Source organism: Carassius carassius, chromosome 45 (assembly GCF_963082965.1).
Source record: "Carassius carassius chromosome 45, fCarCar2.1, whole genome shotgun sequence".
Lineage (NCBI taxonomy): Eukaryota > Metazoa > Chordata > Actinopteri > Cypriniformes > Cyprinidae > Carassius > Carassius carassius.
Window position 1 is genome coordinate 25,463,903 of NC_081799.1, and position 18,270 is coordinate 25,482,172.

At 36.2% G+C, this 18,270-nt stretch overlaps 1 protein-coding gene across 1 annotated transcript; it reads right to left on the reverse strand.

Moving 5' to 3' along the window:
- Positions 1 to 13,011: 13,011 nt before the first annotated feature.
- gal3st1b (galactose-3-O-sulfotransferase 1b) lies at positions 13,012 to 17,390 on the reverse strand. Its single transcript, XM_059539087.1, has 3 exons — positions 17,210 to 17,390; positions 15,364 to 15,626; positions 13,012 to 14,160 (listed from the first exon to the last, which is right to left on the reverse strand). The coding sequence occupies exons 2-3, from the start codon at positions 15,495 to 15,497 to the stop codon at positions 13,020 to 13,022; spliced, it is 1,275 nt and encodes a 424-aa protein (XP_059395070.1). The 5' UTR covers positions 15,498 to 15,626; positions 17,210 to 17,390; the 3' UTR covers positions 13,012 to 13,019.
- Between the last annotated feature and the right edge of the window lie 880 nt (positions 17,391 to 18,270).

An 18,270-nucleotide genomic window follows, 5' to 3' on the forward strand; every position in this document is an offset into this window, starting at 1 on the left:
TATTCTTTTATTTAAGACAAACAGGTGGTGTGTTTAAAATTTAACTTAAAATTTAAAAATGTTCCAGTCACACTTTGCCAACATGCTATAATTGTAATAGCTGTATCAAAAAAAAAAAACATATTAGAAAGAATAATCAAGGCTGACATGACCAGTCCTGTGAGAGATCATCATAAAGTGCTGTAACACATAACAGCATTGCTTCAACACACACATACCAGAGGACTTCTGTTTGTTTGAGCACAAGATGAGCTCTTCATTCCTCATCCTGGGCAAATCATTTCCTTGGTCTTCCTTCTCTTCTGAAAAACAAGATAATCTCTACTTACTCTGTGTGTAATTAATATTGCTCATTAAACATATAATTAAGTTAATTTAAAGTAAGATTCAGACCAGAGCATTTGAGGAGTAAATGTTGATTCAAAAATATTCTAAACAAATGTACCTGGGAAGAGCTGATCATGGCAAGATTCGCTGAGACTCAGTAATAGCTCTTTTAGTTTTTAGGAAGATTTGTGAGGGTTGGCTCACCAAAAACTTCTGAAAAAGAAGAACAGCATTATCTGCAAACAATCCTGTAAGACAGAAAGAAAAGAAATATTATTACATTACATGCAACTTATACATTACTGTGTGTATGTGTGTGTCTAATTATACAGCCTCTGTAAAGATGCTGTATAATTAAATGTTAAATGCATCCATTAATAAAAGCAAGTCATTAAAAACAAGCTATATTATATAATATAACCTATAATAATAATATAAGCTATAATATAACATTTCCAATGTATGTGAAATATTAATAATAATAATTAGATATTGAAAATATTTTTTTCACTTAATTAGAAGCACCAAAAATTAAATTGTCCTCTGTAATAGGGACTAATGAAAAGAGATTTAGAATTTATTTTAAAATGCAAAGTTGAATAATAATAAAAAAAAAAAAAACTAAAAATCTCTGTAAACACTTAAGTGTGTCCCATAAGGCAGTGGCTCCCAATCCTGGTCCTGGAGAACCCCAACGCTGCATATTTGAGATGTCTCCCTGATCAAACACACCTGATTCAGCTCATCAGCTCATCAGTGAAGACTCCAAGACCTCAAAAGTGTGTTTGTCAGATAAGAGAGACACCAAAACCGTGCAGTGCTGGGGTTCTCCAGGACCAGGATTGGGAACCACTGTCATCAGGTCATGAAAAGTTTGACACACACTTGTGGTCATGATGCTCACTCGAACACTTGGGCTAAACACAGGAAATATGTCAAATAAATAATCAAGTGGTCAGGTGCAAATATGGCAAGTGTGGGTATTTGGACAGTGCAACAGTTTAAGAAACAACAAATGCTGTGCAATTTATAACAGCAGTTTGATAAAAAAAGGTCAAACTATCACAGATTTACTGCTGCAAATGTCTGCCTCCGCAGCTTTCTGTCTTCTCCATTTCTGAAGGAATACCTCTTCAGAAACACCACTGGGCTGACTGCTTCCTTTATGTCTTTTCAGCTAAAAAAAAAATAATAATAATAAAAATATGAAAGGTGTGGGGGGGGGGGGGTAGAATAAAATAGAATTATAAACAGAATTTTAATAATGTTTTGTGAGCAAAATATTTAAAATATAAACTGATATGAATGAACTGCAAGAGGGGAAAAATGTGTCCTTTTATTTATTTACTTTTTTTGGATTTACATAAAAAGGTATCAAAAGCATGGTACAGTAAATGTGATTACTGTGATATCTGTCATATAAAAGCACATCAAAAAACGACCATTACAGTTGTACAACCATAGTTAGTTTGATGATTATTGTATTGTTGTATTGATTATTAATATACCATAGTAAAACTACAGTTACTGTAGTAAAAACATGGTAAATGTCCCGTTCCTGGGTTTTAACCTCAAATGTAATTTGTTACTGTTGTACGTGTCGTGGTTACCATGATTTTACTACAAATTTACATCTTTGAACCTGAAATGAATATATTGAAAGTCTATGGCACGTCACGTGACCGACAGAGTTTAATCACACTAGTTAGCAGGTGTGTTCATTTAGTTAAACGCAATGAAACTCAAAGACAGCCTCGGATGACTGATATAATACAGCGGGTAAACAATACGGCGCTAATCTGATTAATAAAGAAGACAGAATACTTTTTATAACAGGCATTAAAAGAGCGAATTTACATCTACTCACCTAACCTGTGGCACATGTAAACTGATGGCAAGTATCGCGATGTGTGCTGAATGAGACTTCTTGAACGTGATTTCATAGTGATAAACTATGAATAAGCGATAAGCGAGAATGGGTTGTAAGAAAACGGTTAAACTGCTTACTTGCACGCGCCTTGGAGCGTTGTTAAACTCACCTTTTAATGCCGTTTTTCCTGCAGTTGAGCGTTGCTTTGGTCAAACTCACCGCTGAATGCTGTTTTACCTGCAGTTGAGTGTTGTTAAACTCACCACTGATGAACGCGCTAAGCCTTTGCACAGAGAACACTTTGATATCAGATTGCGAGGATTTTTAAACCTCAAAAACAAGTTGGAGGGCCAGATAAAACGATCTCTGTCATATATAATTTTTTGTAGCCTATTCTTTTTTTATTTTTATTTATTTAGTCTCGTTGCGGTGTGCTGACCCAAGACGTCAAATTTAAACGCTGCTGAGTTCTATAGAAGTCTATCGGACTAACCTGCACGTTGAAAAATAACGCCAAAGGTATACCCAGTGCGTCAAAAAAGTGACGCCAGATCCCTTGACCATGCGTCAGACATTTGACGAGTAGAGAGTGAGACTGTGTTGTAAGGAGAGACCCTTCACATGATTGTACAGCGCTTTGGGTGGACAACAATACACAATAAAGAACTATATAAATGCATCATTAATTTATTCATTCATTCATACAGGCTAACCGTATATAATTGATAATAAAATTATATTAATTAGGGGTATATTTTTATATTTATTGTTATGCTTATTTCCCCCTTCAATTCGTGTATTGCTTACCTAGATAACGTTCTGTGATAAATGAGTGTTTTCATTAACAATTGACTAAAAAAAAAATTATTCACAAATTATAGCGAATTATTCACTTATAATTCTAGTATTTATTATTATAGGGTTAGGATATTTATATAGTTATTGTTAAATTCATCCTTTAAAGTGCACTTCCAGTACAAATTCCTGTCACAGCATAATCAAAGCTTTATTGTCATGTCGGGCTTTTAAAATATAGGCTATTATTTACAAAACTCTTCAGGGCTGCGTTTTCCTCTGAACTAATGTGAACAAAGAACGCTTCTGTGCGCTGGCGTCCTCCCACAAGTTAAGAGATTTTAAACAAACACTTGCAGTTAACCAAATGAAACAATACACATTTTAATGCTATAAAAGTGTGCACATCGAGAGAAATAAACAGCAGATGTTCATGGTAACAACTTCTTTAACTTGAGCCAACGCTGCTAATACACATATACAGTTGTTAATAAAGTTAATAAAACGAAAACATGAATGTTTTAATGCTATTGAACAAAAAGAAACGATCCACTTGAAAGTCTCTGCTCATCATGACAGGACCTGGATTAGTGATTTGTCGTTCTTGAACGATTCGTTCATTTTGAACAAATCTTTAATGTGACTCAGGAAGAACGAGTCGTCTTGGGGGATGATTCGTTCAGTCGCGCATGCGCAATATTCTATAGGTTCTGTTCCGCTCAGGGGGGCAGGGGTTTCTATTTTTTTGAAGCACCCCTGGGCGCTGCCATTGGCTAGCGGACCCCCACCTGCTGTTAGCATTCCATTGACTCCCATTCATTTTGGCGTCACTTTGACAGTGAATAACTTTACATCTGAGGCATTTAAAGACTCCATTTGTCCATTAATTATTTCTAAAGAATCACGAAAATGTATGAAAGACTCCATTACATTGTATCTTACGTTATGGTCTCGTAGAAGCACTTTTTGTAAAAAATTGGCTGATGATTGCGTCATAACCAGCAACTTTCTGTCTAATTCACCTGTGTCAGTCAATGTAGTCTTGAGGCGAAAAGAGAATTGATTAGTTCATAGTTCGGGTCAATCGGGTTTTTGACTCGTTCCTTAATCACGTGACAGCCCCATACGCTAAAACCATAGGCAATAAAAGAATGCAGTATTGAGCAGGAAAGAGAATTGATTAGTTCATCTTTCAGGTCTTCGGGTTGTTCATTCTTTTGTCATGTGACGTGACAACATTGGCTAGAGTAATTAGTTAATTTACAACCTTCCTTACAAATGGGTGCATAGTACTTATTATTATTTTTTATAATAATTATGCTTTAAATGTTGTCAATATGATGGCGAAATCACTTTGATGAAGAGATGTTTTTTCTGTTTTTTTTTACAGTGGATTCTAATCTTCAAAAATGACCTTGTTGTATGATTTATGTCTTTTGAGTTCACCCTTCAGATTTGACTATAGAACTAGTGTTACTTGTTTAAGATTCAAAATGATTTTTGCTTTTAATTTATGTCATTATGTCCTTTTTGAGCAATCTTCTTGTACATATATTAGACCAAAATGTCAAGTTTGCCTAGGAAAAGCAATTATTATACCAGCAAACTCAAAATTGGATTAAAAATGAACAAACTAGGCTATAAATACTTTGTATTGTGGGCTTGGATTATTATATTATTATATAGCCTAGTGTTTATTTACTGATAGACAGTCAAAAAGACAAATTAATCAATTCTGTATTTATAACAGGGTTTTATTTATTTATAAAATAATAAAACACCACAGATCCTGAAGAAACGGTAACAAAAACACAGTGACAGAAATGTCAGAAATAGCGTATGGGGCTTTCACGTGATTAAGGAACGACTCGACCCGAAAGACTAATGAGATGAAATAATCAATTCTCTTTCCGGCTCGGACTGCATTGGTAGCGAATGGGGCTGTCACTTGATTAAGGAATTACCTTGAACCCAAAGACTTGTCAGACAAGAGATGAGGTGAGCTAATCACAGACTGAAGACCCAGGTAAACAATGAATTAATCTTTTCTGTATCTTATAGCATTTTAGTTTTGTATTGTTTGTAGTGTGATCAACGTTTGCCTAAGTACTAGATGTGTTGGGGAAGTAACACGTAACATTTTAATTACATTTTGCTAAAATAAACGAAATGACTCGAAAAAAGATTGGTTCATTTTGCTGAACGTGAACCAAAAGTCCGAGTCGGTAAAATGATCCGAACTTCCCATCACTACTCGCCATGACTGCCGCACATAGTTGAAGCTCGCATGCAATCTTTAACTGTCTATGAAGCAATCGGGGGGACGTGGAGGCATAAAGGTCAAGGGAGATAATTAATCAGAATACTTACAAAAATTTGCTCTCATTCACGCTCGCCTTCTCTGGAAGATTCGGTGGGTGATTCAGATTTCTCTTGGCACAGCGATATGAACAGGTTGCTCACTTGACATCTACGTCATCAAGTTCAGTTTGAGTCTGCGCAGTATGCCTGATCCCCAGGAAATGCGTGCTTCTAATTTACTTCATTTTTCTCCGTTGAATCAAATGGGGTCGCTGTGTCCATTTCTTTTACTGTCTATGCTACGAACTCCCAAACTGATTCAAATGATTCGCGATCCCGCTCCGAACTCCGAAACTGACTCAAATGATTCTCGAACTGATTCAAATGATCCGCGAAGCCGCTCCGAATTGACTGAAATGATTCGCGAACCCGCTACGAACTCCCGAACTGATTCAAATGATTCGCCATCCCGCTCCTAACTCCCGAACTGACTTAAATGATTCGCGAACCCCAACTGACTCAAATGATTCGCGAACCCGCTTTGAACCACCGAACTGACTCAAATGATTCGCGAAGTCGCTCCGAACTCCCGAACTGACTCAAATGATTCGCGATCCCCAAACTGACTCAAATGATTCGCGAACCCGCTCCAAACTCCCGAACTGATTCAAATGATTCGCGATCCCCAAACTGACTCAAATGATTCGCGAACCCGCTCTGAACTCCCGAACTGACTCAAATGATTCGCGATCCCGCTCCGAACTCCTGAACTGACTCAAATGATTCGCGATTCCGCTCCGAACTCCCAAACTGACTCAAATGATTCGCGATCCCGCTCCGAATTCCCGAACTGACTCAAATGATTCGCGATCCCACTCCGAACTCCCGAACTGATTCAAATGATTCGCAATCCCCAAACTGACCCAAATGATTCGCGAACCCTCTCCGAACTCCCGAACTGACTAAAATGATTCGCGATCCCGCTCCGAACTCCCGAACTGACTCAAATGATTCACGCTCCGAACTCCCAAACTGACTCAAATGATTCGCGAACCCGCTTTGAACTCCTGAACTGACTCAAATGATTCGCAATCCTGCTCCAAACTCCCGAACTAGGCTAAATACTTGGATTATTATATTATTATATAGCCTAGTGTTTATTTACTGATAGACAGTTAAAAAGACAAATTACACATGTGGACGCTTCCACATCTCTTTTTTTTAACCAATAAAATAAAAGAGATTTCTTTTAAAATAATTCATAAATGCTACCCTGCAAATCACTACATGAAAAAGTTCAAAAGGGATATTTCCTCCAGTTGCTCTTTCTGTGACATCTCTGATGAAACTGTAGTTCATCTTTTTTGGTATTGTCCATTTACGAAAATGTTTTGGCAAGGTGTTTTAGGATTTATTAGGTCTGAAACGGGGGCAGACTGGCCATCGGGAGCACCGGGACATTTCCTGGTGGCCTGACGGTCATTCTGGCCTGCCGCTGTGCAGTCAATCGGGCTGACGTGCAATAGGCTGGTATGCAACTGCAAATTAATTGACGGACTTATGAATCTACGAAAATGACACCAAACATCAGCGAAGTACTGCCTAATTGGCTATATCCAGAGGCAGGCTTTATCTTAGAAAATCGTGCAGAAAATGGAGCATAAACGCAAAGGAGTAGCAGAGAGGGAACGTATAAAAACGAGAAAAGCCCTGGCCACAGATGCTGCAAATTGCTGTAAAATCCCAGCCATGTTCGCCAGTAAGGGAGCAGGTCCGTCAGAATTACAATTATATTTAGTAGGGATTCACTGAAAAAACCGAACCGTTCAGTTCACCACACACGGTTCGACACGCGCTGGGACCGCTGTTCAACTTAAATCTGACAAAGCTGTAATATGGTTTGCTATAAATAACACGTAAAACAAACAGTGTTCAGTTAATACATGTTTCTGTTGATGTATGCGCATTCTGGATTCCCAGACATTACCCTGGGCAAATCATTCACTCTCGTTTTTAATATTAATAGGAACACTGGATCAGTTTATTCTTTTAAAGTGACAGTCTTTATATGAATCGAACAGCAACAACAAAGAAATCACTCACTGCTCCTGATTAAAAAGCTTTTGTAACTTTAATAAATAATAATCTTTAAGTTATAGTCCAAAATGCAATGTTGTTTAACATTGTCATTCCTTACCTACTTATTTGTATTTTTTTTGTATTTTTGATTCTTTTATTATGTGTTTTATGTTCTGTCGCTGTCATTCTGTTGTACTGTGGAGCTTCTATCACGAAAAACTAATTCCTCGTATATGTAAACATACCTGGCAAAAAGCTCATTCTGATTACTTTATTCAATTTCTGTACTTAAAAACTAATGCAAGACCTACCTAAAAAACCCTGAAAGTCAGTTTATTTTATTTGTATTTTTACTCTATTATATTTATTTGTACTGTTGCTTGTAGTTAGAATATTCTTAATAATATGATAAAATATATATTTTTTGAAAGTATAGTTTTTCCATAAACATAGCACATACGACGGTACCGAAACCGTGACTCTAAAACCGTGAAACAAACTGAACTGTGAAAAAGTTGAACTGTACCACTCTAATATTTACATAATCATTTGGCAGATGGACGCTTTCATTCAATGCGACTTACAATAGATAAAATCTATTCAAAAAATAATAATATAACAAATGTATATAATGATAGAAGTTCAAACTAGCACACTGTTTTACATATGGGATACAGTATTTTTTTTTTACCAAAATTGACCAGAAATTTTGATTTTCCATTTCTAGCCTACAATATGTAGCCTAGTCTACAATGCTTATTTATTTATTTTGAAAGTGATGAAGGAAGCAACAGTAGCACTAGTGCTGTTAGTGCTCCTGCTGTTGAACAAGAGAGGGTGGACAGTTCAGCTTTTGAGTCAGAGCACGAACCTTCAGGGAAAGTTTAAGCTATAAGCAAAACTAAACATGCTGGCTATACTCTTAGAAAAATATGTGCTTTTATGATTTATAAGGTCATCAGTAGTAGGACTGTGATCATTGGGACATACAATTGATGGCTGCATATAGATTATTGAAAGTGATTATTTCATATTGCATAGAAACTCAATGTGCAGAGTGAGAGAGAGAGGGATTAAGGGAAAGATGATAGAGAGTGAATGCCTTGATAATTCTTGATACTCCATTTGATTATTTTGCCCGTCCACAGTCTAAGGATTTTGATTTATTTTTTAAGTATAACCCAATTCAAACAACTGAAAGAGCCAAAGAGTTTATCAGTCTGGTGGACACATGAATCGGGTGGTGACTGCAGCAACAGAGGTGACCTGGGGTGGAGTCAAATTCCTGGCCTGATTTACTGTCCCAGTCCACCACTGATTTTGACCAATCTAAAAAATGTCATTTTTATGTGATTAATCTGATCTTGTTTCTAGCTAAATTCCATAATCATAAATCTATCTTAATGCTTAACCTCTCTTTCTTATATTTGTGAAAGAACTTGAAAAATACTTCTTATCAATTAAGTTGTCTGAGAACAAAAACATTATCTATTTGTAACTCTTTTCCTTTTTTCAGTGTCATGTAATTCTCATAATTTGTTAATGTTTAATTTAACTTATATTATTCCCCGTATGTTTTTTATTTATTTATTTATTTTTATATATTCTGTTGTTACCTGTTATTGCTTGTGTATTGTTTTAAGCATTAATCAAAAAAATAATAAATTTAAAAAAAAAAAAAACCTGGATCAGTGAGCTGCGTCTCGGGCAGATGATGTCACTTCCAGGGAGTTATGTTGTACACGCCCCCGTCCCTTGACTCCGCCCCCACGTCAAAACAGTGCCACAAAGAGAGACGTGCAGAAAAGTGAAGCGCAAAGGGAAAATGGTTTCGCAAGCTCAAACTAGACTGACACGCAAAATAAAAGCAGCCTTGCAAATAATAGATATGACCATGGAAAATATATATATTTTTTTATCATTTATGTTTTGCAATTCTTCATTTTCGTTTGCCAAACTTTATTTTCTTTTGCAAAACCTAATGTTTTTGCATATAATATGAGGCGTTATATCGACTCCATGCCAACTCCACCCTCGCCACGCCCCCAACTATGACTAGATGCCGACTGTATGTATTTCAGTGTGTTTTGTGTATATTGTTAATATTATAGTATAATATTTTAAATCTACATGTTCAGATTATTTTTACATGGGATTAAAATGAAATCCGCTTGTGTAAATTATATAAAATATTCTTTAAAAATCTTTATCTTGCAAATGCATGTGATTGGTCAGTCTTAAGTGATTGCACCTGACCATGCTGTTTCTTCAACAACAGTGAATTTACATCTATATAATGATATTTAGATTAACTTTAATAGATGTTATTTAAAAACAAACAGTGAAGTGTTAAAATATGATCTTTCAGACACACCCTAACTGAAATTGTACGGTCCATTAAGCACCGCCCATTTACCGTTGGAGAGCGCCGTGCTGTCCAATAAGAGCCCAGCAATGGACGTGGTTGAAATCGATTGGTGGTCGCCTGAAAAGTCCGCTCGTAATTTTGAACCTGACAGATTTAACAGTTTTTAATAAAAACCTTTGATTTATTACTTTAAACATTTAAACGCCAGAGTGTCATATTTCTCTTTATGCTTAAGTATGTGACGACAGATCAAATTTTTTTCAGTAGTTTATTATCATAGTTCACAGATTATAGTGAAAGCAAATAGGTAGCCTACACATAGATGAAATTAAAGGTAAATTAAATAACTTCCTAATACTTACTCAAGGCTTCTAATAAAGCACTTCTGTACGTGGATTAAATAAGCACACATTACTACTGCAATCAAGTAGGCTAGTAAAAAAACTGTGTAGTAAAACCTAAAACACTGTGCAGTAATAATGTAAAACTGCGCTATACTAGGAAGCAATAACATTTTAATATAATGAAATAATGACACTTCTCCAATGCATTTAGTCAATCGAAATTAAATGTTCCTTTTTCTTTTCTCGCTCTCAGTTTGGAGGCACAAAACAAAGTCTTTGATTTATTTAGATGTACCCCCTACACACACACACACACCACTTACAGCAACAAAACAGTTATACTTGTTATTACTTGCACTATTGTCTGACAGAATACTGAATAATCCATCTAAACACACTAGAATATTGTAACATATTGTAGCCACTGTATATCCTGTACTTACTGCTTATTACACTTCTGGTTAGATGCTAAGTGCATTTAGTTGCCTTGTACCTTACATGTGCAGTGACAATAAAGTTGAATCTAATCTAATCTAATGTGATGTGACAAGCATTATAAAAGCGGTCATATGATGCAATTTCAATTTTTCCTTTCTCTCTGGAGTCTCTTTGGACAAGCTCTTGGTGCATGAAGAAGATCTGTAAAGTTGCACAGACTAAAGTCTCATACCCAAAGAGATATTCTTTATCAAAGTTAAGACTGCCACGCCCCCTAAAGCACCTCGTTTAAACACGCCCCCACATGTCTACATCACTATGTGGAAATATTTGCGTAATGCCGCCCAAATTTTCACGCAAAGAAAGACGCAGTGGTTTCAGTAACACAGTAAGTGTTGAAGCAGTCGTGTCAGGGAGATGTGTGTGTATCGAGGAGAAAGCAAAAGCACTTTATTTGTTCTTCCGAAAATAGATGCAATTAGGGATCTTTAAGATTATTTACAACAGAACAGCTACGCATTTTATGGACAATCGTTTCGTAAACCTAGGAGAGGAGGTCATTCTGACTTTGCTACGACAGTCTGGCGCTTCTGAATCAGCTACTGTAAGTATGTTTTGTTATTAGTTTAAGTATTTGCTATTGAATGGTCCAATGCTGAGTTTTGCGTGTCGCGCGTGCGTGCTTGCGTGTGTGTGTGTGTGTGTGTGTGTGTGTGAGAGAGAGAAAGAGAGAGAGGATCACACAGTTGAGTCAGCTGTCTTAACTGTCCGTGGCTTGTGTACTGCAAACACATACGAGCTTCATCACTGTCTGTCACGTGATTCTGTTCCCCTTTCAGTCTTGAACTGAAAAGTCTAGGACATTATTAACTTTCTTTACATGTACTTTGAAAGATGAAACTCACAATTATGGAAAGGGGGCGTTACATTGCAGTGTTGGGCCAATCACAATGCACTGGGTCAGTTAGCCAATCAGAGCAGACTGCTCTTGTCAGAAGGACGGCCTTTGTAGAAAATGATGTGTTTGAGAGAGGCGGGGCATAGGGGACCTATAATAATGTACACTATTTTAAATATATATAAATATTTTTTTTTTTTACATTAAAACATGTCAACATATTCTGTTACACCAAATACACAAAATAATGATCTTTAAAAAAGCATCAGATGACCCCTTTAACTCTCTCCTTGCAGTTACAGTATAGTCTCTCTTCCATCTCTGGACAATAGACACTGCATCACAAAACCAGTCATAAGGGTCAGTTTTTTGAAATAGAGATTTGAAAAGCTGAAAGCTGAATAAATAAGTTAAAGCTTCTTTAGGCTCAGGGGCTCAAGGGCACTATTTGGTTCAATTATTCCAATGTTCTACAATCTTTTAGATTGTTATAGAGCCCCAAATCAACCTTCTGTGATGGACCATATACTTAAAAAAAATTCTGTATCATTTCTTAAGTAAATATTCAATTAATACTGTCAAAAGCTGCTATTATAAATGTCAAAAATATTTAGCTTCTGTGAAGTTTTTTTTTATTATTCATTATAGCACTGTAGTACTGTTATAATGTGTATTTATTTATTTATTTAGAATTTATTTACTTAGAGTATTTATTTAAAATTATTTACTATTTTTACATTTTTATTTATTTGTCTACTATTTAATTAAATTCTGATTTATGTAACTATACACTGTAAAAAAAAATGGTTGGAATTTAACGGTAAAAGACTGTAAAAATGCTACCTGTTGAAAGGTTAACGGTAACTTCCCCTACTATATATGGTGAAAAACTGTACTGGAGATTACATGTAATTTTACGGTAGTATACCATTTTTGGAAGTGAAAATAATGTAAAATTTACAGTGAATAACCGTAAATTGCCACTCCCAGAATTACTTGCATTTCATTTCAAATGTAATTTTTTTTTAAATATATATATAAATACCTATGTTACTTCTCATCAGTTGTGTACATTAGGGTTATATGTTACATCTGATGTTGTTAAATGAATGTTTATTGAATTATTTCAATTTCACGTGTGTTACCGTGAACGTGTTTAGTGTTTGTGTGAATTAGTCTAATATATGTTAATATTTAAAAGCTGCTTGTGATAGGTTTTGTTTCTTTAGCACCTGCTTTTGGTGGTTATCAGTGCATTACAAAACAGATTTCAATGCTTCAGTAAGTTGGTGTATTAACATTATATCAGCCAATAAAATCACTGTATTTAACTGTAAATTTAAGGTAAAACTGTAAAATGTACCTTGTTTTTATTTATGGTTTTTGGAGATGAAAACTGAATTACCATGTAATTCCCAGTTAACACTCATTTTCAGAAGTCTTGATATATGCAGGGTTGCCATGTCTTTGGTTTTACCATGGAATTGGGTTATTTTTCCACTGTTGCCGATCTAGCAACCCTGGAAATGTGATAAAAAGAGTGTATTGTTAATGTAAGTTCAGCAAATGAACACTGCCAACATATATGTAGCAATTACACTAACTCAACCCAAACTGAACAACACTATCCTTAAACCAGCCCCATAACCTAGTGACCCACAGATTGACTCCTAAATCAGTCAGATACTGGATCTCGGGGGTCAGCATCTTCCTGCAGAGTTCCTCATACTGTCGCTCGATGTCGCTCTTTAGGTTGTATCCTAGTATGGAAGCTTTTCCGATGGGCTGCCAGGGCTTCATGTGTCTGTCTGTGATGTGTGCCGCCTCCACAGCTCCTCCGCCATCAATACAGATGGCCTCCATCTCCGCGTTTCTCCTACGCAACTCCTTAACTTCCTCCTCCATTCGGCTCCGGCCGTAGGCCTCCACGAGCGCCCAGAAAGTGGTGTTAAAATGTTGATAAAGTCGCCAGTCAGCACCATTCCATTCCCGAGCTCGAGTCCTCAGTTCAGGGCTCATGGGAGACACAGAAGTGGCATTTCTAACATTGAGTTTAAAAAACAGCAAGTCGTCCATCTGCCAGCACAGAGCGTCTTTCAGCAGAATGAGCGACTCCTCAAAGTGGTCCGAGATTAAAACCAACTGAAAGCGCTTTTCCATGTACTCGATGCTTTCTTGGACTCTCACGTCACCAGCTTCCAAGTTATTCTCGAAGCCGAAGTCGAAAAACTGAAGATTCTTGAGGTAGAAAGCGTTGATTCCCTGTGGGTTGTAGTAGTGGTTTGGATCACTGAGGAACTCCTCAAATTGGTTTCCTCCAGGGATTCTCCACGTTTGAGGCACGTAGGCTTTGTAGTAGTGAAACGAAGACTCAAAGAGCTCTGCGGGATCTCGTAGGATGGTGAAGAAGAAGGCATCCTCCGGGAGCAGCTTCTCCACTTCGGGTGCATTGAATCGCATGTGGTTGCACACGATGTTATAGCACAGACCGGGCTGGTAACTCTTCACTTGGGTTCGGAAGAAGCTCGACGGGTAGAAGAAGTCGTTTCGGCCATTGGGGAGAGCGAACCTCAGCTGGTGCTTTTCTCCGAAGCGCAGGAGAACGTTCATCAAAGTGCTGCTCGCCGTTTTGTGGGTCTTCATGAACATCAGGTTGACTTTAGGACTGCAAGTCGCATCTGCTTTGAGAGTTCGCTGAGAATTTTTACGCACTTTTGATGCACAAGGGGCCAGAGAAACACTGAAAAGACAGGAATAACCACAAACTGTCACAATCACAGAAGACTTCGAAGGACATGCACGAAGGACTCTTAAAAATAAAGCTTCTTGAAAGCTTCTTCACAGCGATGTCATAGAAGAACCTTTTTTAGAGTTCCCAAAGAACCATCTCTTTCTTATCTTTTTATAATCTGAAAAACCTTCTTTCTCCACAAAGAAGCTTTAGTGAAACAGAAATGTTCTTCAGATGTTAAAGGTTCTTTATGAAATCATTTAGACAAAAAAGGTTCTTCTATGGCATCATGAAGCAGCTTTATTTTTAAGAGTGTGAAATGGTCCTTTAAACTTAATTTATTGAAAATAATGAAATATATCAATTAAATACAAAGCTATTTTTATAGAAATGCCTTGAATATGTTTTGTGCATTAAAACATGAAGATTAAAAAGACTTATATTTAAATTTTATTTGAAAATAAAGCATATATATTTCGATTTTATTCCATTTTACTTCAGACTTAATTTCAAGTTACAAGTTAAAACTTACATTCAGGTTACGATTAAAGGCATTCTCATATATATATATATATATATATATACATTTTTATTTATTGTATATATAAGTACTGTGTTAAAAAACACTAAAAGGCCATGTCCAGAAGTCTTTGCATGACTTATGATTGCATTTTCTTTAAATAATTAAATGTTCTCTCATTTTCATTAACAGTGACGTACATTAGGGTGTTTCGTGTTACATTTCAGGTTATTAAAATTGATGTTTGACATGTTGATGGTGTTTTGTCTAAACATGTTAGCCTTATTTTATGGATTGGCCATGGTAGGCTTATTACGAAATCTGATTCATTATTTGACTTGCTGATTTTCCACCCTTATTATTATTATCCTGGTTATCATACAGTAAAACCTGTTTTTATAAAGTATATGGGTAAAACGCACAATTTGGCAGATCAAGTAGATTGGTATTAAGAGCATTTCATAATCTACATAATTTAATGAAAGGCATTGATATAAGATGTTAAATATACAGGCCTCTGATGCTGTAAGCATTGTCACGGTATTTTTACAGTGGATTTCTGGCTACTTTTTAAATGTCAATTTAATCAGATTTTTTATATATATCACATGGCACCAAAATAATACAAAAAAAATAGAACACATACTTATTTTAATGTAACAAGCTTTTTTTACAGTGATATATACACAGACCTGTGTGTAGCGACGAGAGTTGATGTCTTCAAACAGTAGAAACCCATCATGCAAATCACAAACATCGCCAAAAACAGCTTTTGTATCAGTCGATTCCCCATTTGATTCACCCTTCCAAACGCTCCTGGATCCATGAAATCAAATCATACACAGACAAATGAGTCCAATAAACCTGTGGCCACTTGCATAAACTGCTTAGACTAGTCTTACAAGTCAGCAGTCATTTTGTAAGAGAGGGTCACTCAGCTATCAGTCAGTTTGTCCTGAAAGACAAAGATGAAAACAGATGATAAAAACTATGGAAGTGGTGAAACTTACAAACTAAAACTAGGAGCGTTGAAGAAAAGCTCATATTATAGTCAATCAAAACTCGTGCTAGATGAAACTCCTTCACCTTATTTAGTGTTTCTGGTCAAAAAAAATTACCAGATACATATTTATAAAGCTTTCATCATGCAGCATTGTCATCAAATCTGGGATTCAGTGTTTTTGTCAACTTTTTAGCACAGGTTTTGTATTTTTCCATTGTTACCAGTGGAGTTCAATGGAACTAACGACCATAGTTAAGTGTATGCAAAGTAAGTTTTAGTCCAATGCGAAAACATTAGCATTTCCATGAAAAATATTTTTTTAATTTGATTGACAATAGACTACTCAGACACTGCATGTGTGAAAGAAGGCCATCTGTGGTGCATTTAATTAAGACTTATTACCCGTCTGCTGTGTTGTTTTCTAATAATGATTTTATAGGACATATTTTGCTTTTGTAAAGAGAGACACTTTCTTGACCTGTCCTGCTAAGTTGTGAAAGTATCATAATGCACTGTTGTGTAAATAGTGTGTTTATAGGAACTAGTTTGGTGGATGCTCAGTCAGTATTTGTACAAAAACAGTGTCTTGATGTGTCTGATGACACACCAAACAGCAGTTTGCAAATGTTTACAAGAACAACCTCTGTTTCAAAGATTCAACTTCTGCCTTAATCTCTAAATAAACATTTCAGCTCAACTTATAAACCCAGCGTTTACTACATGAAGTGAAATCAGTGATGTAGAACATTTCTAACTAAGTGGACAAAACTTATCAATTCAAGATCATATTTTAGTTTATATTAATATTTTCATTATTGCCATGGTCATTTTATTTGTAATTTTATTGCACTTTTATCATTCTTATTGTTTTTTTTTAATGTCTGTAAAGTTTTTTTATTCATTTTAATTTTGATAAGATTAAAATTTAGTTCAATTTTAGGTTTTTTAGTACATCAAGTTAAACTAAATAAAAATGAGACATACTATACACATACTTACACCATGTTTGGTTCCACAAAGAACCATTCAGTCAAAGAACCATCTCTTTCTTATCTTTTTATAATCTGCTGAAGAACCTTCTTTCTCTACAATGAAACTTTAGTGAAACAGAAAGGTTCTTCAGATGTTAAAGGTTCTTTATGGAACCATTTAGACAAAAATGTTCTTCTATGGCATCATGAAGCAGCTTTATTTTTAAGAGTGTACTTTTAAGAAACGTTATACATTTGTTTTCATATTTTCTCTGTATGTTTTGAGAATTTAAGGTAAGACAGAAATTCTGTAAAACCTGTAATATATTATTTATTTAATTTAGTTTTTCATTTGAAAAACACATGTGATGTACTTTGTGAAAGGCTTGTCAGACGTGAATCACAACACATTCAGCTCTTTGTCCACTGCGTGTTCAAAAGCTTTGATTTGAAATCAAATTATGACACTAATACAATATTCTTGGATTCATTGTACAGAATTTGTATCAAAAACAGCCAGTTTGCTGATTGATGTCATAAAAGATGTGAACCCTGCCTGCCTACCTGTTCAGTCCTGGTTAAAGCAGGATTGCATGATCACATTAATTCCTAAAATAAACCCAGGGATCGCCCATCTTGACCAAAGACAGCTAGCAGAGCTCAATTCTGTAAAGTATTCCTATGATGAATCTGCAGACGCATCTAGCTCTACTCCAGCCGTGGTGACAGAAAAACACTTGCTCCTGTTTCCTGTGAATGGGGCAGGACGCTGTATTACTGTTTTCTGTGAAAGGGGAGGGACACTGTATTACTGTTTTCTGTGAAAGGGCGGGACACTGTATTACTGTTTTCTGTGAAAGGGGCGGGACACTGTATTACTGTTTTCTGTGAAAGGGGCGGGACACTGTATTACTGTTTTCTGTGAAAGGGGAGGGACACTGTATTACTGTTTTCTGTGAAAGGGGAGGGACACTGTATTACTGTTTTCTGTGAAAGGGGCGGGACACTGTATTACTGTTTTCTGTGAAAGGGGAGGGACACTGTATTACTGTTTTCTGTGAAAGGGGAGGGACACTGTATTACTGTTTTCTGTGAAAGGGGAGGGACACTGTATTACTGTTTTCTGTGAAAGGGGCGGGACACTGTATTACTGTTTTCTGCGAAAGGGGCGGGACACTGTATAACTGTCTGATGTTTGTAGGTGATAAAGTGTCTGTCTGGATCAAGCAATAGGAGAACACACCCATCTGATTAAATAAGAACATGAAAAGCTTCACTACTTGTTTCATGTTTTATGAATTGTCTGATGTGGGCAATCCCTCTCTGTAACACACGCACACAAACACATATACACACACACAAACTCACACACACACACACACACACACAAAACACATATACATACACACTCACTCACACACACAGACACACACACACACACTCATTCACACACACACACACACACACTGCTCATGTTCTGTCACGTTGAGCTGTGCGATATCCATGTGTTTCAGTCAAAAATGCCTCTTTATGATTTCATGTTTATATTTCAAACCCAGCAAGGGTTTATTATAAACTATAAACTAGATAGTAAAGTTCATTGGCAAACTTTAAGTTGGCTTGAA